This window comes from Gossypium raimondii, chromosome 2 (genome assembly GCF_025698545.1).
Source record: "Gossypium raimondii isolate GPD5lz chromosome 2, ASM2569854v1, whole genome shotgun sequence".
Classification (NCBI taxonomy): domain Eukaryota; kingdom Viridiplantae; phylum Streptophyta; class Magnoliopsida; order Malvales; family Malvaceae; genus Gossypium; species Gossypium raimondii.
Genome location: NC_068566.1, coordinates 34,469,256 through 34,488,332, shown reverse-complemented (window position 1 = coordinate 34,488,332; position 19,077 = coordinate 34,469,256). Strand labels below are relative to the sequence as shown.

General features: G+C 31.9%; 3 protein-coding genes and 1 non-coding gene across 5 annotated transcripts; 1 reads left to right on the top strand and 3 right to left on the bottom strand.

Moving 5' to 3' along the window:
* Positions 1–2,063: 2,063 nt before the first annotated feature.
* LOC105788495 (uncharacterized) lies at positions 2,064–3,812 on the bottom strand. The gene has a single exon (XM_012615414.2). The coding sequence runs from the start codon at positions 3,726–3,728 to the stop codon at positions 2,304–2,306; it is 1,425 nt and encodes a 474-aa protein (XP_012470868.1). The 5' UTR covers positions 3,729–3,812; the 3' UTR covers positions 2,064–2,303.
* Positions 3,813–9,826: 6,014 nt separating this feature from the next.
* On the top strand, positions 9,827–10,540 carry LOC128034103 (uncharacterized). The gene is made up of 2 exons (XM_052622843.1): positions 9,827–9,913; positions 9,989–10,540. Exons 1-2 carry the CDS (start codon positions 9,827–9,829, stop codon positions 10,391–10,393), a joined length of 492 nt encoding a protein of 163 aa, XP_052478803.1. The 3' UTR covers positions 10,394–10,540.
* A 4,787-nt stretch (positions 10,541–15,327) lies between these two features.
* Positions 15,328–16,335, bottom strand: LOC105788491 (uncharacterized). Of its 2 annotated transcripts, XM_012615411.2 has the most exons (2): positions 15,913–16,330; positions 15,328–15,799 (listed from the first exon to the last, which is right to left on the bottom strand). In XM_012615411.2, the coding sequence occupies exons 1-2, from the start codon at positions 16,155–16,157 to the stop codon at positions 15,337–15,339; spliced, it is 708 nt and encodes a 235-aa protein (XP_012470865.1). In that variant the 5' UTR covers positions 16,158–16,330; the 3' UTR covers positions 15,328–15,336. The 2 variants fall into 2 exon arrangements, with proteins under 2 accessions (XP_012470865.1, XP_012470863.1); XM_012615409.2 differs by having other exon boundaries at positions 15,328–16,335.
* A 2,277-nt stretch (positions 16,336–18,612) lies between these two features.
* Positions 18,613–18,720, bottom strand: LOC128039345 (small nucleolar RNA R71). The gene has a single exon (XR_008193848.1). It is a non-coding gene; the product is annotated as a small nucleolar RNA R71 (small nucleolar RNA).
* Positions 18,721–19,077: the final 357 nt, after the last annotated feature.

The window sequence follows — 19,077 nt, the reverse complement described above, 5'->3', positions numbered from 1 at the left end:
AAATTGGATAGATGTAGTTATATAGTACCACTAGTATAAGAAGTTTTCAATTCGTATGGTTCGAGAAAGAAATGATTAATTAAAAGTTATGTTATTGTGTAAAATTGTAATGTATGGAATTAGAATGTTAAAAATAGATAAATCAGCAAATGAATTAGACATTTAATCCCGTCTTTTAAATAATTTTATGGTATTTTTTAAGTTTCGCATACTCATAATTTAAAAAAAATTATAGTTTTCAAAAATAGTAGAGGTGATCATGGGCCGGGTCAGGTCGGGTTCGGGCCAGGCCCAGACAAAATTTTAGGTCCGTTTTCTAGGCCCGGGCCTATCCCGACCCGAAATATGGGCCTAAAAATTTGTTCAAGCCCGGCCCAAAAGAAAATTGCTAAGCCCGAGCCCGGCCCGACCCATATAAAATTTTACAACACCGAAAAAGTATATATTTAATATATGTACTTGATTAAAAAGTATATTTTATTAACAATAAAATATATATTTAATATATAATTCAGACCGGGCCGGGCCCGGGCCAACAAGTTTTACCCGAAGCCTGGCCCGTTACTTTTTTGCCCAAACCCATATTTCGGGCCTATATTTTTACCCGAACCCTCCCATTTTTCGAGCGGGTCATCGGGCTGGGCCGGGTAGCGCAACCCATGATCACCTCTAAAAAGTATATTATGATTTATTTTGATTTGATTTGATTTTTTTTAAAAAAATTTCTAAGTTTTTAGATTTTTTTTTTAGATTTTTTTCTCTAAATTTTTATGATTTTTTGAATTTTAATAATTTTTAAAAACTTTCGGATACTTATAATTTTAAAAAATATATTTTTATAATTTTAGAAAATAGATTATGATTCTTTTTAGTTATAATTTTCTGAGTTTTAACATTTTTGGATTTTAATTAATTTTTCATTTTCATTTTTTAAGGAACAAACGGACTAGGGTAACGGGCTAAAACAAAATGAAAAATTGATTAAAAACAATACAAATAAGAAGAATTAAGCCTTAGTTTTATTAATAAATCAAGTGAGGATGAGGAATCCATCAAATTCGTAGATTGAAATAAAAAAGATATTTTTTATTTTTTAAAATAAGGTAAAATATAAAACATATTATTATAGTTAAAAGTTTAAATATAAATCAAAATAATATTTTTTATTAATAAAAATAATATTTCACTAATTGTAGAGAGTCATTTCCATCAGAACAGCCGAAAGTTTGCTCATCCATGACCCCATCAAGTGGAGCCAAGAGCACAACAAGAAATATGAAGTTGCTTCAAACAAGTGAAACTAGCCTAGGATGTCTAAGCAACCTTTTCACGTCACTTCGCTGCAACTCCAAGTTGTCTCAACCTATAATAATTTTTCGCAGCACTTCTGGATAAATTTTCAAAATCGCAATACAACATGAATCTACGACTTATGCAAAAACCCAAATGTTAGTTGAATTGGTTCTTACAACGTTGAATTACTAAGTTTGGGATTTGATTATGAGCATCTATTATCATTCTCCTTTCTTCATCATACTCGCACATCCTTTGTAAGGACTTCAGCAACTCAAGATGGCATTCCCAATCAATAAAGGTCACAAATGCAAGATAAACTTGCTGCAACTTAATGAAGTAAACATATCAGGCATAAAGAGTGCATTACTGAAACCAACTTAAAAGATTCACTATACTTAAAAACCCGGAGAGTTACTACAACCAATAAAAACAATGAGATCAATCATGTTCAAGCATTATAACGAGTTCTATAATCCCAACCCCTATTCTCTTTTGCGACTTCTCAATACCACACCACCGAAATCTTTTGTTTTCTCTCATTGAGTTATAAAATACCCATTTTGATCATGTATGACAGACTAACTAAGAACAAGCCATGCAATTCTTCAGCTGATCACCTACAAAAATCATCCGATATACTCCAGCAAACTTGGTTCATGAACAATCATGTGAACTATGGTAATAGCTAAAATAATAAGAAATAACACAAAATCCCTAATTCCTAAACAATCATGTATCTGAGGTAGTTAGGGTCGAATAAAACAGGATTGAAGCAAAATGATAATAGATAATTATTCCAACCAAAAGAACCCTGAAGGTATAATCAAGTCATTGAACATTCTTATACCACAAAAAGGATTAAAAGAACATATAGAATACTTATGAGGCTTGTGAAGAATGACAAGATCCTAAAAATCCATATTGACACTTCCCAAAAACAATATCTACATTCTTAACAACCTAATGCTAAACAAAGCTTCAAAATCACACCAGACCATACATTACCCTTAAAGTGCACGTCCAGCTCTTATGGACCTTCTCCTTTCATAGTCAGCATCATCTGTTGGCAACTCATGACGACAAACAGGGCAGGTATTCCTTATTCCCAGCCAAGGTATAATACAATCTCCATGATAGCGATGAGCACATGGCAGCTGCTTCATCTTTTCACCAAGGTTAACCTCATCCTTACAAACCGCACAAAGCGCATTGTTATTCACAACATCCTCCTGAGTCACAACCACACAAGGAAGATTCTCAACTACAGATTTCGAAGCCGGAGGCTTCCCAATAAATGCATTCTCATTCTCAGCAAACTGTCCGAACAGCATCTCATATTCAGCAGTATCAATATAGTCATCACGATCAGCAAAAAATGGGTCAGCGTTCTCACCCATTTCGGGGGTTGTTTCCAAATTATTAGCATTCAACAGAACCTCCCACTCCAAAGTTTCCAACCCAGCTGCCCTCTCGAAACTAACCGCATCTTCAGGTGCTATCATAGGGGAAATGGAAAGCGAAACAGAATTCACATCATCATCACCATCAACAAACACGCTTAAAACATCCCTCTCATCAACCCTACCATCCACTTCCTCCCACTCGAAATCTTCAATGGTCTCCCGACGATCCTCCAACTGAAGCGAATCCAAGAAAAGTGGAATACTAACACTCACATCATCGTCAGCACCAACATCATAACAATCGTTAACATGATCATCAATACCATAATCATCCCCGGAATTCAAATCAATTGTGAGCGTCCGGTTATCATTCTCATTCTCATCATCATCCTCCGAATCTGATCTAAACCCAATAATCCGCATGCTATCCCCAAACCTGTCAACGCTACTAAAATTAGAAGCGGCCTCACTAGCACTCAACCCTGAAACCCTCCTTTCCACAAAGAAATGGTCGTCCTCATATTCACCGCCACCAATATCAATCTCAACATCACTCGAATGAGTATCCATGGAATCAAACCCTAACGCCAACCCTAAATCCAGCTCATGATTTCCCTCAATAACACCGAAACCGGATTCGCTCAAAGCATCAGAAACCAAATCAGCAGCATCATTATTGCTAGTATTATTACCATTTCCGTTACCAGAATTGGAATTGTTATTGGGGGTATTACCGGAACTAACCTGAGATTGTTCGACGCGTTGGTGGAAGAGATCGATGACGAAGTTAACTTGGTTCTCGCGGCGGTCGAACAGATCGGGGCCGTTGACAATGAGGGAATCGGGGAGCGAAACGTCCTCGTCTGGGTGAGGGAGATCGGCGTCGGGGGAAGAGAAGAAGTGGAAATCACGAGACCAATAAGGGAGGGAATCAAGGGTGAGGGTTTGTTCGTGGTGGTGGTGATGATGGTTGTCCCGAACGAGGTCGTCTTCTGGGTCGTGAAGGTGAAGGAAAGTCACAGACGCCATGAATTTTTTTTTTTTTTTTTTTTTTTGTAAGTGAGGAGAACCAGAAAAATAAAATTAAACAAAAGGATTGAACTTAATATCTTACGTTTTCGGCATCATTCTAATGGCGAGAGAGGTAACGTTAAACGGGAGTTGTTCTAGGTAAGGAAATTACATTCTTGTCCTATAATCTATGCTTTTTACACAAACTTTTCATTAAATCCGCTGTCACGGATCAAATGCCACGAATTTATTTCTAAAACACGGCTTTAAATAGTTTTCCTTTTTTTTTTTTTAATTTATGGGAAAGGAAATGAAGAAGTGTACAACACTATGTTTGGTTGGAAGCAATAACAATCTATTACTTCCTAATTCAGTGGGTACATCATCAAATCATTGTTTGGTTGGTTGTAATAAGCTATTACAATCATATTCCATACGACTTTATTCAGGACATGTTTGGTTGGGGGGAATAGGAATGCATTCCCCCTATTTTGCGGGCCTACCACCAAACGGGCGTTTGGTTGGTTGTAATGTTATTACAGCTCGAATCAGTTCCGTCCCTATTACCCCCATTGGTTGTAATAGTCATTCCCCCCATTTAGCGCCAATTAGGGATTCCTCACCCGTTTCTTATTTTCTATTCCATTTTTTGCCCTCATCGATTTCTGCTTCTTCTTCCATCAATATTGCAGAGGTAATTTTTTTCCCTTCCATCGATTTCTGCTTCTTCTTCTCGTATTTTTCTTTTCTTCTATTTACGTTTCTTTTCTTTTCTCTATTTTATCAAGAACGAAAAATGCTCGCACTCTTTCCCTGTTTTTCTTTTCTTTTCTTTTCTGTAAAACCGATTTCATTTTTATTTTTTCTATTTTCTAACTCTTCAGTTTTGAGTGACAGGTCATTACCATCACTCTTTTAGCAGGTAGCACTCTTTCCCTGTTTATTTTACAGGTAGTTTTGCTTTTGCTCAAATCTGGAATATTTGTTTTTTGTTCTCCTAATTTTGATTCCTTTCTTATGATTTTCATTCGGCTTTTCTTTGACTGATTCTATTGCATGTTCGATTGAACAGATGAAAATTTTTTCAATGTGGTTCTATTACTTGTTTATTCTATTGCATGTTTGACTAATTCTGTTAATAAGACACTTTGGTTTCCCTTTATTCTTTTATGAAACTAATGCTTTTGTTGTCAATTAAACTTTTTGACAAAGTTTGTGTTGCTAAGTTAAGGCTATTTAGAAGGTAGCTAGGAAAGAGCTAACTCTTACAACTGATGCCTGTTGGTCTTCAAGTAGAATGAAGATGGTTTTTGTTAGATTCTATGTTGCTCAGATTCTTCATTTTGTTAGAAGCATTTGTATCCGACAAATATCGGGATATGGGTATGGGGATATCATCCTTTAATGACTATTCAAATACATGGAAAAACTTTGAGGGGAATGGGCATACTCCTGTCGGAATATACCCAATCTGACTCTCACACATGAATCCAAGTAACATAGGTTGAATGAGTTAAGAAATTGGTAGAGACTGTAGGTTGAGGCTTCAGGTAATGTAGAATTTCAATTCAGCTATGATTGTTTGTTTTCCAAATAAGGGAAAATGACACTTGAAGCTTAGCTGATTACAGGTTGGGTTAACATAGTCTATTGTCTTTCTACTCATGCAAGTTTCGAGTGTTCTTTGTCTTACCAAAGGAAGCTAAGCCAAATAAGATAGAATCACCATTGCGAATTCAGGTCCTCATTAACCCCGAGTGTCAACGCCTTATCAATGGAAGCTAAGCCAATTAAGTTAGAATCACAATTGCAAATTCACTCCTTGTTAACCCTTGGTGATAAAAAAGATCGATTTCTTTGTTTTGTGTCTGGATTAATCTACTCATTTAGTATTTATATACTCGGCATTTGGTGTTTTCTTCATGATTATTTGATTGGTTCTCTCTACTTTCTAAGGTCTTTAAATGTAGAACATTTGGGTTTTGCCCAAAGCAGATTGAGATTGAATTTCAGAATTTGCATGCTCGTCTGTTCTTTGTATTGTGTACCTTGTAAATGACTAGTTTTTTTACTGGTATCTTATAATATACGAAATGATAGTTTATATTTGCCTCTTATTTTGGGCTTAAAGCAGACATATTAACATCAAAGTCCATGCCGGGTAGTTTAGACTTTGAGAGGTTTCCTTGTAGAATTTACGAAAAGATTAAAGTCTCTGTTTTTAGCATCCATGGGAATCATTTACCTGCAATTAGTTGATGATTTGAACTGAATCACATGTAATAAAGCATTTATATGTGACTTGTTTATTTGTGTGTACAAGTTATTTGGATTGATGAAGAGGTTGGTCATGGGAATTCCATGATGCTCGGACATGATCTTGATGATAATATCAAAACTTACCCTTAATTTCTGTCATCACTTGTATTTCCAGCACAGGCATGCTAAATTTTTTTCTATTACTTTCATATATATTTGGAAGATCCTACCTCCATATGGCTGTTCACCTGTATGTTAGGGATGAAAAACCATTTTGGTTCTTGTTAACAACCTTTGGAAGATGAGCTTGAATTCTATTAGCATGAATCATGGTTATACACATAAAATACAAAATGGTATGATATTGGTCAAAACTCTTTTATAGAGATTGGGTTAAGGCATTTAAGCACCAAAGTGACATTAAAAGCAGCCAACATTTAACCAATTTTGAAGTAGTCATATATCCATTAGGGCCAGGGCTCTTATCACTATTCAATGAAAACGTAACAGCTCTAATTTGTTTGTTGGTTACTAGTAAACTGTTTTAATCAAGAATAGTCATATTGCTATATATCTACACTAGTAAACACTAGTAAACTGTTTGATAAGCATGGAAGTCAAACTGTTAGCAGATGATTAATTGGGATTCATCAAGTTTTAAGAGTTGATTTCTACTGAGAATATGCGCAACTAGTGTTTCGACTAGCTTGTTTGTTTCATTTCTTGTTCGATTATTTGTTTAGTTGACTAAGGTGGTTGTAATAGTTAGTGCAAATCAGTTTTGAGTGACTATTGTAATAGTTAGTGCAAAAGCAGTTTATTTTTATTATTTTAATTTTAACTATTATTTTTAATTATTATTCAAGTTTTAATTTTATTGTTATGGATTGGTTTTATGCAATTGTTTTTAATTTACTAAATAATGCATTTGTTTATTTTTGTAATTCAAGTAAAGTTTGGATATTTTTTATTTTAATATTCCAATTTATTAAATAATTCATTTGTTAAAATAAAAATAATTAAATGCATAAAACTAATTAAATTATATATTTACAAATTAATTAAATTAAATTAAATTTTTATTTTTAATATTTTTATTTTAATATTCCAATTTATTAAAATAAAAATAATTTAATTATATATTTAATTATTAAATACCGTTTAATAATTACAAAGTCTTTAATTGTTTTAATTAACAAAATATTGTTTTAATTAATTGTAATGAATATTAAGAATAAATGCTAGTGACAACAAAATTTCAAACAATCTTAAAATTACATTAAATTTTAATTTGATGTAGAATGTGATTTAAAATTTTATTTTGGTGCAATTGTATAAATATAATTTTAATTTTAATTCAATATATAGATGAAATTTTAATTTTAGCTCAATTATACATATACCTACAAAGCATCAACATAATAACATGATCAAAGATTTTGAAGACGAAGAATTTATGCAAATTGCTCTAGACTATTTTCAAAATTTGTTCACCTCACAAGGATAGTCTAATTCTACATAAGGTTTTGGTTAATAGACTAAGGCATGCCATCTGTGATTGTATTATCGAGGCCTAAAGTGCTTTAATATCATGACAACTAATTTGATAAAGAAATGATTTTCAAGTTGCAAAGATAATTTTAATTTCTATTTTTTGCTTCGTAAAGATTCTAAATTTGTATTGTTCATTTTTCTTTGATAGTGTGTTATTGCTTCCTCTTCTTCTTTGGCTTGTTTGATTGCTTCCTCCACCCACAGTTCAGCATCTTGTATTCACACAATCACTGTAAGTTCTTTGGCAATTAAATTATTTTATTTTATTTTACTGTTATTGAAATTGTGATTGGAGAAATGTGACCCTTTTACTACGATTTGAAGATATATAACACATTAATATCTTGCAGTAATGACTCACCTGCCTTTAATTGCACAAAGTGTGAGGCGTAAAAGAATTGGTATTGCATTGACAATATGGTTGCAAATCTGTAGAATTGCGAGTTGGTTCTTACTTACATTGGGTGCCAGCCATAGCCTACATACTTATTGACTAAGGATTAGGTCCTATATTTTAGATTTTTATGCAAAACGAGATTATGTGAAAAGGCTTATATATGCTAGTGGCGAGACCTGTATTGAACAAGTTAGGATGAATAGAATTTCCTTTTTTAAACTATGTGAGATGTTACAAACGTTAGGGGGATTGAAGTCGTTAAGGAACATACTTGTTGATGAGCAAGTGGCAATGTTTTTACATATCATTTCCCATCACCTTAAAAATCGAGTTATCAAGCATTACTTTAATAGGACCGAGGAAACTGTTAGCAGATCATTTCATAGTGTTTTAAATGCTGTCATACGCTTACAAGATGTGTTATTTAAAAAGGCAGAGCCAATTACAGCTAATTCTTCAAACACAATGTGGAAATGGTTTAAAGTATTGGACTGAGTTTTATATATAGCTTGTACATAATTTAGTTGATTTATATTTAAATTTAGTATCCTAACTTAAGGTTTAATAACATGTGATATAGAATTGCTTAGGTGCTCTTGATGGAACCCACATCAAGATTAGGGTTCCAACAGTTGATAAACCTAGATATCGAACGCGAAAAGGTGACATAACAACAAATATGCTAGGTGTTTGTACATCTAATATGCAATTTGTTTATGTTCTTCCTGGTTGAGAGGGTTCTGTTGCTGATGGACAGGTTCGTCGAGATGCCATTAGTAGGAGACATGGACTAAAAGTTCCTCATGGTAAAGTGGAAAGTTAGAGGACTTTGAATTATTCATTAAGATCAAACTTTTTTGAGGAATTAATCATTTTAAAAAAAGTTTTTTATAGGTTGTTATTATCTAGTTGATGCTGGATACACAAATTGTGAGAGATTTCTTGCACCTTTTAGAGGACAACGATATCATTTGAATGAGTGGCGTCAGGGTTATCAGCCAAGTACTCCGGAAGAATTTTTTAATATGAAACATGCCTCAACACGTAATGTTATTAAAAGATGCTTTGGGTTATTAAAACTTAGATGGGGAATACTTAAGAGTCCATCATTCTATCCCGTAAGGGTGCACAATAGAATCATTATTGCATGTTGTTTGCTCCATAATTTTATTCGAACCCATATAAGTATTAATCCTATTGAAGCGGAGGTGGAAGAAGGATTACCTAGTAATGTGGTAGATGACGATGAACCGAATATTGTAAATATTCATCCTTCGGATGCATGGGCTACTTGGAGGATGGAACTAGCCAACCAAATGTTCGATGAATGGCAAGCATCTAGAAATTAATTAGGTTTAAGGAAAAAATGAGTTTGAGTTAATTTGTTTATGTTATTTTATGTATCTAGTTTGTGAAACTTTGGTGGTGCTTGAATTATTTTTTGTATTGTACTAAACTTGTTGAATTATAATTTAATTTCTTTTCATTCATCATGTGTTATAATTTTATAAAGTATTGAGCTTTTGATTCATGATATTGAACTTAATTTTAATTTTATAAAGTGTTCACCTTTTGATTCATGATATTAAACTTAATTTTAATTTGTTTTTTTTTCTTAAGATAATTATGTCAGGTGTTTTAGAATCAAATGTTTCTTCCCAAGCTTCTCGAGGAACCAAAAGAAAATGGGTTCCAGAAGAAGATGCAGCATTGGTTTCCTGTATGGTGGACTTGCACAATGTTGGAACCTTTAATGTTGATACGGGGTTCAAAGCCAGTTATTTAAACGAGTTGGAAAAAATGTTAGAAAAGGCTTTACCCAATGCAATGTTGAAGGCTAGACCTAATATTGAATCGAGGATTAGGTTACTAAAAAGGGATTGGTCAATCGTGTATGACATGCTTAATGGCCAAAACAATAACGGTTTTGGTTGGGATGAGCATAAATGACTCGTTGTTCTTTGAAGATGCGGTTTGGAACTCTTATTTAAATGTAAGAATTGTTTCAAGTCTTTATTATCTTATTTTTACAAAACTTATAACTAATATGATTTCCTCATTTTTATAGAGTCATAAAGAAGCCGGTCAATTCAGACATCGTAGTTTCCCTTACTACGACCAACTTACTACCATCTACGCAAGAGATCGAGTGACTGGGAAAGATGCTCAAACAGCCGCTGATGTTATTGAAGAAATAAATGTTCAGGATGTACCTACTACAGATATTAATGAAGAAAGAAACAAATTCTATGACTGCGAAGCTGATGTCTCTTTGGACGACATGGATGTTTCTGCTACGGAACCGCAACTAGATAGAAACCAAGGGGGTTCCACATCTTCAAAGAAGAAAAAAAGAATTTTGATGCAAGTGATCATATTTCTTCTTCATTTCATGATGCTGCCACTTTATTGGCTGAAAACATGCGGGCCATTGGCGAACAAATCAATAGGAGTATTGCCTCCGATGTGGTAGTTCAACAAAAGTCAGAAGAATTCCAGATCATCAAAGAAAAAGCTATAAATTTATATCCAACCTTATGTGAAATAGAAGGTTTAACTGTGGATGAGCGCTATCGAGCATTGAGCAAAATTTCAGATCATCTAACACAAATGCCCATTTTCTTTAGTTTATCTTCTGATGTGTGGTTGGAATGGGTCAGAAGATTTCTTACTGACCATTAAAAATCATGGTTCTGTTGATGATATTTCCGTAACTTTTTCTGTTTGTAATATTTGGGATGGTATGTCATTACAATGTTCTAACTTTTTTATGTTGTAAATTGTATAACATATGGATTATGACATAGAATTTCATGAATTTCATGTAACCTTTTGTTAATATATGAATGTTATGTTTATGCAAAATATAATTCTCAAGTTATTTATTACTGCTAATAATTTTTATTGTAGAATAATTAAATTATTTGTTTCACTAATAATATTTTAGCACATTAAATATGTATTGCAGTTTAAAAATAATAAAGTAGATTATATATTATTTTTATAGTATTATATATTATGATTTTAGTAAATTCATATAAGAATAATTATATTGAATTTTATTAAATTATATATTTTATTAAATTATATTTAATAATGATTATTTTAAATTATATTTTATAGTATTATATATTATGATTTTAGTAAATTCATATAAGAATATTTATTATTAAGAATTTTATTAAATTATATATTTTATTAAATTATATTTAATAATTATTATTTTAAATTATATTTTATTGTATTATATATTATGATTTTAGTAAATTCATATAAAAATATTTAATATTAAGAATTTTATTAAATTATATATTTTATTAAATTATATTTTATAGTATTATATATTATGATTTTAGTAAATTCATATAAGAATATTTAATATTAAGAATTTTATTAAATTATATATTTTATTAAATTATATTTAATAATAATTATGTTAAAATATGATTAAATTATTTATTATTTATATTAATAATCTTATTAAAATTTAATAACAATAACAATAATCATCTACCTAAAAAAAATTCTGCTAAGGGTATTCTAGTCATTTTAGTTTTTTTCCTTATGCTATTACAACATCATTCCATTCAACCAAACACAAAAATACTATTACAGTTCTATTCCATTCTATTCAACCAAACAATTGAATTACTATCACACCTCTATTCCATTACAACTCTATTCCATTACACCTCTATTCCATTACAGCTCTATTCCATTACAGCAAACCAAACGTGCCCTCGTTGTGAAAATACAGAATACCATTCGGTACTCTTCCTATCGAATGGTGATTCAGGAAATGGGTAAATTAACAAATTAGCACCATCCTCCCTTCTTTCCCACGTTTGAATTTCTTTTCTTTTCTTTTTCCATGCTTCTTCCCTCCTCCACTATAATTATTCAACAAATTTTCAACTTCGTCTCTTTTTCACTTAATTTAAACCCTTTCTTTTAATTCTATTTCCTTCCAACCCTTTCTGTGTTGCAAACCAGAACTCTTTTTCTCTTCAATATATTTACAAAATTCTCGATATTTTAATCCATTGAACAAAAGAAGTGATGCATTTTTCAGGTGGTCTCGCAGGATCCAAGATTTGGTAAGTTCTAATTCTAACCCAAATTTCTAATCTCACTATTTTTTTATTGTGTATATGGATTACTGCTTTTAAAGTTGATTTCAATCAAATAATTGTATAATTGCGCTTGTGGGTTTTTATTATATTTAGTTTATGAAAGTCTTTCGGGTTTAATATCTTTGCTTTCTGATGGTAATTATTTAATAAATAAGGATTTCTACTATGACAATGGTTTTTTTATGGTGATTTCATGTAAACTTGGTGAGGTGTAATTTATAAATCTTGATTTTTCAAAGACCAACATCAAGAAGTTTAAAGCATATACTTCTTTTACTAAAAATCATATTTCCATTTTTGTATGCCAAATTTTGCATTCATAAAGTTTCTTTCTCTTTTCTTTTGCAGCCAAAGATGGCACATTATTCTGCACAATATGTTTTTTTTTGTTGAAGTATCCCATAATTCAGTAACTTCAGATAGAGTAGATGTTTTGTTTATATTGTCAAATTCACAAATGCTTTGCAAGCATATACGTGAAAATTGTTGAACATTGTCCATGAAAATTAAAAAAAAAAGCTTTTGTTGTATTTGTGAAAATTTTGTTTGGTTTTCTTTGTTATTTATTTGTTTATGATGTGTTGGTTTTTTTTCAATTTCTTGTATATCAATTTAATATCATGGTTAATAACTTCTGGTTGTGGTAAGGTTGTAAAATAAATCTACTACCTTTTGCATTTGCATGCACAAGCATCAATTTACATATTCATGAAAATAAACAAGTATCTAGTTTTAGAGGGTAACAATTTTAATTTAGTTTCATTTTGTTGATGACTCAATTTAATAATAGTGGTCTAAAGTTGCACATCTTTGATTTTCTTAATTGAATGGTGTTTTTTCTTGTACACTTAAAAGGGAAAAGACCTTTATATTCTGGCAACTTTTAATTTCAAACAAGAACAAACCTACATGTCATATGGTTATGGTCACTTTATCTTAATTTTGATCTCCCTTATCTTGGAAGAAGCTTTTTTATTTTACCTTTTTTTTCCTGTTTGTTTATGTTTACATGTTATGGTGGTTCATGGTTTTGAATTGTTCATTGTATTCTTTAGACTAACAACTTCAGAGATGTTTCGTCCTTTTCAAACAAAAATGAATGTTTTTGGTCATATTTGCTTAGTGTTTTTAAGTGGTCTTGCAGCTTCTAATACTTAATGCTTGTATTTAGCTCTTAGCCTCTTTGCAATCATAGGGAGAGATCATCTCTATTAGCTTTTCTAACTTTGTAGTAAACAATAAAATATTTTGTCTTTCCTTTTTCACATATCAATCACTGGAGAAGTTCTGCACTCTGTTTTATGTTTCTGATCCTTTTTGTATAACAACTTAATGGTCTATTAAGGCATGTCTTTGTGTTTGTTATGAAGTACAAATGCATTAGGCAAGACACTACAAATTTTAAATATCCTATTCCATTACATTCAGAATCTTGGTCTTACTAACCAAAAAGGAAAGTGCCAGTCACCACTATGTTGTATATGTTTTATCATTTTGATTCTTATTTGTTGGCCCTACATGGTGGAGATACTAAGAATGAAATCGATGCTTGAAAACTTCAAGATTATACTATTAAGTGGTATTAAGGTCTTGGTTCTAATTTGGTTGATTTATATGCATCATATTCCTTACGTAAAGTAGACCCTGCATTTCTAATTTGCTAATATGATGAGATTGTTAAATTTGTTGTTTGTGCATGCTATCAAGAGGTGTTCCTAGAGTTAATGGACAACTGGCAGTTTCACATGCTTCTAGTGACAAGAGCCTTAAATCGCATCTACGATCAGATCCCCACATTCAATGGACCAACATAGATAACAAAACAAATATTTTAATTCTTGCAAGTGATGGTCTTTGGAAGGTAAAACACTTTACTTTGATGTCTCCTTATTGAGTTGGAAATAGTTTTATAGGATTTATTTTTCCTTTTTCATATGCTTAATCCAGGTGATGAGTAATCAAGAAGCCATTGATATTGCAAAAAAAGTTTAAAGACCCACAAAAGGCTTCAAAACAATTAATTGTGAAAGTGGTTAAAAGAGAGTAAAGATGACATATCTTGTGTTGTCCTTTTGGAGTGTATTTTCTTGTGTAAGAAAAAGTGTGTTTTTTCCTTAAAACTCCATGTAAGACAAAGAAAGAGTTGGAGATTAGTTAGGTATGGGCCGTATTTAGCTTGCTCCTCTTATTTATTTTCCTTATTGTATCCAATACATATTATCTTACATCTCTATATAACTAGCTGCAAATTGCACATGGTTGTAATTTTTAATCTTTTATGCATCTTTTCAATGTTGAATTGATTGTCCTTTGTTAAAAGTTATGTGAATTCCTTTTGCTCTTAGAACTTTTGAAGTGGATCATAGGCATCTAATACTCCGCAATTGGGACCCAAAACAGTTTCCAAGGTTTAAATTCATCACTGAAGCTTCTAATGAGCAATTGTTCTTTTTTTATTCTTTAACAGTTTTCACAGTGGCATGTGCATTTGAGTGTTTGGGATTGGAGTAATGAATGGATTCAAGCAATAGAGATAAAGATGGAGTTTGGTCTTCAGGAAGTGAGGCTGAGAATAGGTTTTTAATTTTCTAATGGACCTTTTGTTTATTTGTTTGTGATATATTATTGTGGGAAATTCTTCATTTGTTAGAAGAAATGAAGAGAAGTCAAATCTTGGGCCTTAGGGGTTGTATCATTTAGTATAATTTTTTTAATTCTTTCCTTTAAAGCAATCATTAATGCAAAGTTGTCTCATTAACATCACCTTTTCCAATTCTATAATGTAGACAAACAAACATTTTTTCTTTTAGTTGGAAAAAGAAAAATAAAATGTAGTTTATTATTTTGACAAACAAACAATTTTGTTTCCAATTCAAATAATAGTGTATTATTTTAAAAGGTAGTAAATTAAATATTTTAATATAATTTAATATAAAATAAAAAATCTTTTAATATAATTTAATATAAAAATAATTATATTAAGAATGTTATTAAATTATATATTATTTTATTAAATTATATGTAATAATAATTATATTAAAATAAGATTAAATTATTTATTTTATTTTTATTAACTTATAATTAATAATAATGTTCTTAAAATTTAATAACAGTAATCATCTATCTAAAGATAATTCTACTAAGGGTACTATGGTCATTTAGCTTTTTTCCTAATGTTATTACAAATCTATTCCATTCAACCAAACACAAGAATACTATTACAACTTTATTCCATTACATTCAATAAAACAATTGAATTATAGCTTTATTCCATTACAGCCTTCTAATCAACCCTACCATCCATTTCCTCCCATTCAAAATCTTCAATGGTCTCCCAACGATCCTCCAACTGAAGCGAATCCCAGAAAAGTGGAATACTAACACTTACATCATCATTAGCACCAACATCACAATAATCGTTAACATGATCATCAATACTATAATCATCCCCAGAATTCAAATCAAATGTGAGCGCTCGGTTATCATTCTCATCCTCATCATCACCCTCCGAATCTGATCTAAACCCAACAATCCACATGCTATCCCCAAACTTGTCAATGCCACTAAAATTAGAAGCAACCTCACTAGCACTCAACCCTGAAACCCTCATTTCCACAAAGAAATGGTTGTTCTTATATTCACCGCCACCAATATCAATCTCAACATCACTCACATGAGTATCCATAGAATTAAAACCTAAGTCCAACCTTAAATCAAGCTCATGATTTCCCTCAATAACACCGAAACTGGAATCACTCAAAGCATCAGAAACCAAATCAGCGGCATCATTATTGCTAGTATTATTATCATTTCCGTTACCAGAATTGGAATTGTTATTGGGGGTATTATCGAAACTAACCTGAGATTGTTCGACGCATTGGTGGAAGAGATCGATGACGAAGTTGACTTGGTTCTCTCGGCGATCGAACAGATCGGGGCCGTTGACAATAAGGGAATCGGGGAGTGAAACGTCGTCATGTGGGTGAGGGAGATCGGCTTCGGGGGAAGAGAAGAAGTGGAAATCACGAGACCAATAAAGGAGGGAATCAAGGGTGAGGGTTTGTTCGTGGTGATGGTGATAATGGTTGTCCCGAACGAGGTCATCTTCTAGGTCATGAAAGTGAAGGAAAGTTACCAACGCCATGATTTTTTTTTTTGTAAGTGAAGAGAACCAGAAAAATAAAATTAAAAAAACAGGATTGAATTGAATATTGTAATATCTTACGTTTTCGGCATCATTCTAATGGCGAGAGAGGTAACATTAAACAGGAGTTGTTCTAGGTAAGGAAATTACATTCTTGTCTTATAATCTATTCTTTTTACACAAACTTTTCATTAAATCCGTTGTTATGGATCAAATGCCAAAAATTTATTTCTAAAACACTACTTTAAATAGTTTTCCTTTTTTTTTAATCTATGGGAAAGGAAATGAAGAAAAGTATAACACTATGCATACAGCAGCTAGTTTTCCTTTTTTATGTTTTAATAATAAAATGGCCCTTCAACTATAATTTGAGTTAAAATTCTATTATTAGTCTTTGTACTTTGTGAAATTTATAGATTTAGTCCCTTTACTTTAAGATGATCAATTTTTGTTTTGAATTATCAAATTTACTCCTTGTGCTTTTAAACTTTAAAATTTAAATTCTTGATAAATGATATGACTAACATATTTTAATCTCATTCTTAATGCATTTTTGGATGATTATTTATGCAAATTGGTGAATTTGATGCTCCTAATCCTTTGAATTCATGTTCTTATACTTAGGTGAGAATTTAGGAGGAGCGAAAAATGAGCGATAATTGGAGAGAAAGAGCAGATTTCAGGAGCCACACAGGCTGGGTACACGCCTATGTGCAGCCTGTGTCAATTTCGCACATTGCTTCCCAAACACGCGGAAAAACACAATTTTTAGGCTTTCTGAGCATTTAAAGTTTATAAATGCCAAATAAAAGAAGAGATATGAGAGCCATCAAAAAAGATCAAAGAAAACACTCAAGGAACATAATTGGAGCCACTTCCGAAACAGATTTCCATTAAGATCGAAGACCTCCTTTTAATTTCTTCTAAAGTTTTTATGAGTTTCTTTGTTTCTTGTGGTTTTTCTGACTTTGTGATGTTTTTATTTAGAATTATGAACTAATTCCCTAGATACCTAGGGAGGATGAAACCCATGACGAATTCTATTATTTAATTTCTGTTTTACATGATAAATACTTTATTCTTGTTCTCAATTATATGTGCTTATTTCTTGTTTTAATATTTCTAGGATATTAATTCATGTTTAATGTGCTTAATTCAATAGAGCAAAAGCCCCTATTTAAGAGTAGATCTAGCATAATTGAGTGGTGTTGCATGCAATCCTAGAAATAGGACAACATAAATCTACTGGATTAGAGTCAAAATCTAATAGGGGAACCTATAAATTGAGTTAATGCTACAATAGGGGTTTTAATTAGAAAGAGGTTTCAATTAATCAACCTTGAGTCAGTTGCTTCTACTCTCGAAAGAGATATTAGCATAATTTAGGTATTTCTACATATCAAGACACTAAGTGAATAAATCGTTTAAATCAAATTAATAATAATAGAAGGAGTCTAGGTGGATTCTTTCTTGGGTATTGTCTCTCTCATTGGTTATCTTTCAATTATTTTCCTGATTTTTTCTCTGTTGCATTCTTAGTTCAATTAGTTTAGTAATTTTAGATTAAAACTCATCACTCCAAATTGTCAGCTAAATAATAAGAAAACTGTAATTACTAATAATTTTAGTCATCGTCAATATGATATCTTTACTCATCGTAGCTATACTATTGTTCGATAGGTGCGCTTGCCTTTGTCGTAAAATTTAGTTAGTACGAAAAACACTCATCAAGTTTTTAGCGCCATTTCCAGGGGCTAAAATATTATGAACACTTTATTTTTATTAATTTAGCCAATTTTATTTTATTTTTATATATTTTTGTTTTTAGTTTAATTTTTACATTCTAATTTTTTTCTTTGATTCTGGCAGGTTCTTTTGGTTTGTGGCTAGGAGAAACCCGTCGGGACCATTACTCTTCGATACTGAAATTAAAAGTACTACTCGCAGAAACCGTAGAGAAGCAAGGTAGAGTTGACAGAATTTAGTAGACAAACAAGAGGATATTATTATTACTGAGGAGATGGGTGATAATTAGAATATTCAACTACCTCCTGTAGCTCTTGCTCCTGTTCATCTATTATGTATGATTATGCCAAGCCCATTTTAACTAGGGTTGAATCGAGTATTGTGAGACCCACCATTGCTGCAAATAATTTTGAACTGAAAACGAACACTATTCAGATGGTACAACAGTTTGTTCAGTTCGATAGTTTGCAACACAAAGATTCAAATACTCATTTGGCCAATACTCAGATGGTACAACACGAAGACGCCATTCGTTTACGGTTATTCCCTTTCTCGTTGAGGAACAAAGCTAAATAGTGGTTGAACTCTTTACAATAAGATTTCATCACTACATGGGCTCAAATGACTGAGAAATTTTTACTAAAGTACTTCCCATCGGCTAAAACAACCAAGTTGAGGAATGACATCTCTACCTTTGTGCAGATCAATTTTGAAGACTTTACCTGATGCATGTGAGAGATACAAGGATCAATTGAGACAGTGCCCTCACCATGGGGTTACCCTTATGGCTACAAGTTCAAACCTTCTACAATGGTTTGAATCCCTGAACGAGACAGTTAATTGACGCAACAGCTGGTGGTACACTTAACCATAAAACACTTGAGGCAGCTTATAAATTTATAAAGGAGATGGCACTAAATAATTATCAGTGGCAAGTCATGAGGAAGAAACTAATGAAAGCAACTGGTGTTTTTAATTTAGATGTAGTCACCATGTTATCAAACCAGGTAGAGGTATTAAATAAGAAAATTGATGGTTTATATCTTTCTACACAGGTACATATGCAGATACATCTGGTGATGCAATGTGATAGAAATGGAGGTGGAACAAATAATTTAGAATGTTTACCCTTCG